At 34.2% G+C, this 3781-nt stretch overlaps 1 protein-coding gene across 1 annotated transcript; it reads left to right on the forward strand.

The window, feature by feature from the left end:
• The first annotated feature begins 977 nt into the window (after positions 1-977).
• LOC110734755 lies at positions 978-3555 on the forward strand. The gene is made up of 2 exons (XM_021914900.1): positions 978-1455; positions 2404-3555. The coding sequence occupies exon 2, from the start codon at positions 2410-2412 to the stop codon at positions 3127-3129; it is 720 nt and encodes a 239-aa protein (XP_021770592.1). The 5' UTR covers positions 978-1455; positions 2404-2409; the 3' UTR covers positions 3130-3555.
• Positions 3556-3781: the final 226 nt, after the last annotated feature.

Raw genomic sequence — 3781 nt, forward strand, 5'->3', positions numbered from 1 at the left:
AATAATTTATATGTATTATTCTTATAAATTTCAATCTTCTTACGAATTTTTAATAACTTATAAAGAGAAAAGGCCAAAGAAATCGAGAAAAGTAATGCTCAAAATATGTAAATTACTTACACTGTTAGTCTGTTACACATTACAAATTAAAAAAAAAAAAATTAAGTCAGTTTGATTGCGGTTATTTTCTATTTCGGTTTGCTCAGGTCAAGTCGTTAGCTTAAATAGATTCTGGTCATTTTAGGTATAAGGTAATCTTAGTTTGAGTCCCTTTGGGTTTCGAGTCTATTTGGGTCAATTAATCCAAGTTAAAGGTCGGGTCAAGTTCGGGTCTCAGGTCACTTCGGGTCAACTTCGGTTTGGGTCATTTCGGGTCTCGGGTTAACTTTGGGTTGGGTCATTTCGGGTCGGGTCATTTCGGGTTTCGGTTCAAGGTCGGGTCAATTCCACTTCGGATTGGGTGTAGGTCGGTTCGGGTTGATTTCGGGTTTCGGGTCAATTTCGGGTCACTATTTTCGGGTCGATTTCAGGTCATGGTTCGCGTCATTCGGGTCGGGTCATCGGGTCAGGGTCAGGTTTGCCAGGTCTAAGTTATAGGTATGAATTTCCTTTGTTGAATTCTCTTTATCCTTTATCGAGTTAAGCTTTCCATTATTAAATGAGCTGGGTCTGGTGACCCATGATCCAAATAGACCCATTTTTAGTCTATTATTGACCATAACCCAACCCAACCCATTTAGTTAAGGCGTCCGACCTAGTCCAGCTCGAATTCGATAGGTCAATATTGCCAAAATTCCTACTCCGTCATATCTAAGGCTCATATTCTTAAAGGTAAGACCTGATCTATTTCAAAATTTAATAAGAAATTTAAAAAGAAATTTCACTAGAAAAAAAAACATCCATTAAATATTTGAAATATAAAGATATGTTATGAAATATTTGTGGATATCCATTATCCTCCTTGTATCATTCCGGAATATTCTAGATCTAGGGTTTATTGTTATCTAAGCAAACCCTAGTTATATTGTATGTATATATATCCCCACTCTATGGAATAATATAAACTGATTTATTTCTCTCCCCAATTTCTCTTCTATCTCTTTTATTTCTCTTCCATATTTAACACATTATCAGCACCATTACTCTAGATTGATTTTAATATCAATTGAAGCATCATAAATCGACTGATCTCAAACGACAATCAAAGTAACTCCCAACATATTCTCAAACTTCTCCCTGATACTACTACCTCTTCATTTCACGAACATCAACCAGAAAAATAATTTCCCAAACCCCTCTGCCGATACCACCGATCCCTGCTGCCACCGTTGGTCAGCCGTACGTCGGAGAGGACTCAAGCCCTTAAGTTGCCGCCGCCGTTCACCGCTCTGGCCTCCCGTGCTCGGTGCTCCACTGCTCCGTCATCCACCCATAAAATATTCCGTGACCTTATAGGTAAATCACTGAATTTTTACCTCTTAATTTCTTATATTTTACATACTATTTGTTTTGTTAATTTGTTTATAGATTTATATCTTGAATTCTTGATAATAAATTATGATGTATTGAGTTCATATTGATTGATTAAGTCGAATTAGATACTTTAGTAGCTAGAAATCAAGATCTTAGTTTTTGGGTTTGCTGTAATTCAAGAATAATAATGCAGAAATTAGAAACAAAATTTGATAAACAATGAAATTTGACTTATGTAAAGATTGCGAAAATAAGTTTTTTTTTAAAACATAAATTGCCCTTCAACATTATCAATTCATAGTATAAGTTTAATCGTAAGTGCCAAATACCTGGTTTTAGGCTTCAGTTCTTGAGGAAAATAGATTGCTCCGTATAAACTTCTCCTCTGTAGACCTTTTTGGAGGGATAGATATTTTTGTTAGTTTGCTCAGTGATTGTGTGAGCTTCTGTATTGCAGACATTGCCGTATTGGTGGAGTGGTGAATGGTTTGCTTATTGATATTTTTGGTCTATTGATATTTGTTAGTTTAATCGTACTCAAACGATGTTTTTTTTTTGGGTTCTCAAATTATTGATGTGTGGTTAGTAATTTGTTTGATAAGAGAATAGTATTATGTTGAGTTTAGATGAATTATTGAAGTTAATTACGAGTTGTGATTGGTTCTGTAATGTATTTTTCTTTTGAGATTCTTTCCATGAAAGATTTATTGTTTCCTATTTATTAAGGTTTATGTTTTGTTATGATAATTGATTAGTGGACTTAATTGTGGTGTCATGAACAATAACCTTCTCAAGGTTCAATACGCAAATCTTGTTATAATTAATTACTTGAAATTAGTCGTCTTATTTGAAACTTGGAATATATTTATTTATTTATTTATTTATTATACCACCTTAGTTCCTAATATATAATATTGTTTTATATATCAGTGAATCATGTCAAACCTTGCAAAACTCGAATTTGTTGCTCTTGATATTACTAGAAACAACTATCTGTCTTGGGTGTTAGATGCTGAAATACATTTAGATGCAAAGGGACTTGGTGATACTATTAAAGAAAACAACACTGCAACAAGCCAAGCTAAGACTAAAGCTATGATATTCCTTTGGCATCACCTTCATGAAGGTCTTAAGACTGAGTACTTGATTGTTAAAGACTCACAAGTCCTTTGGAGTAATCTAAAGGAAAGACATGACCACCAGAAATATGTGATATTACCAAAAGCTCGTTATGACTGGTTACATTTAAGATTACAAGACTTTAAGTCTGTGAGTGAATACAACTCAGCTATGTTTAGAATTACATCACAATTGAAATTATGTGGAGAGAAAATCACGGATGCAGAAATGTTAGAAAAAACATACTCTACTTTTCATGCAAACAATGTTGTCCTGCAGACACAATACCGTGAAAAGGGTTTTACAAAATATTCTGAATTGATATCTTGTCTCCTTGTGGTTGAACAAAATAATGAAATATTAATGAAAAATCATGAATCACGCCCAACTGGCTCTACTTCATTCCCTGAAGCGAATGCGACATCCCAATGTGGGAAAGAGCAAAAGGCTAGAGATCACGCCAACAGTCGAGGTCGTGGTCGCGGCCGCGGGCGTGGAAATGATCGTGGTCGAGGTGGTCATTTTAGGAACTCATAATCTCACCAGAAGTGGGACAATAACGATGGAAATAAGAATGAGAAGGATAAAAATGAAAATATATGCTACCGTTGTGGAGGAAAAGGCCATTGGTCTCGTGTGTGACGCACACCAAAACATCTAGTAACCTCTATCAACAATCAATCAAACAGAAAGGAAAGAGAGTGGAAACAAATTTGGTGTACGTGGATGGCGAAGGTGATTTTGATTACGGTGATACAACTCACCTGGAAGCAGTTGATTTCTTTCCTAATCCTGAAGAAAATAATTGAATAAATTATGATCCATTGGCGAATAAACTCTATTAATTAGCTTGCATTTATTATAGAATTTTACCTTAGTACTATGATTTTATGCTTTATGGGACATTTGTTTTTGGACAATTTTATGTTTTTGGATATTTTTATGTTTTCGGATATTTCATTATTATCATTATCAGTCATTTATTAATTTAAGTTATTTGGTTTAGTGAATCTTATTTTAGAATATTAAATTGAGAATTTTTAGTATAAAGATTCATATAATTGGGCAAGAGGAACGAATATGAGTTAATCATTTTACTTTGCTAGATACATGCATTGACAAAAGAATTTATGGCTTAAAAGGTGCAAGAGATTTAAAGGTAGTTGGATTAATTTAATGCCCCCACATG

The sequence above is a fragment of the Chenopodium quinoa genome, unplaced genomic scaffold, assembly GCF_001683475.1.
Source record: "Chenopodium quinoa cultivar QQ74 unplaced genomic scaffold, ASM168347v1, whole genome shotgun sequence".
NCBI classification, from domain to species: Eukaryota; Viridiplantae; Streptophyta; class Magnoliopsida; order Caryophyllales; family Amaranthaceae; genus Chenopodium; species Chenopodium quinoa.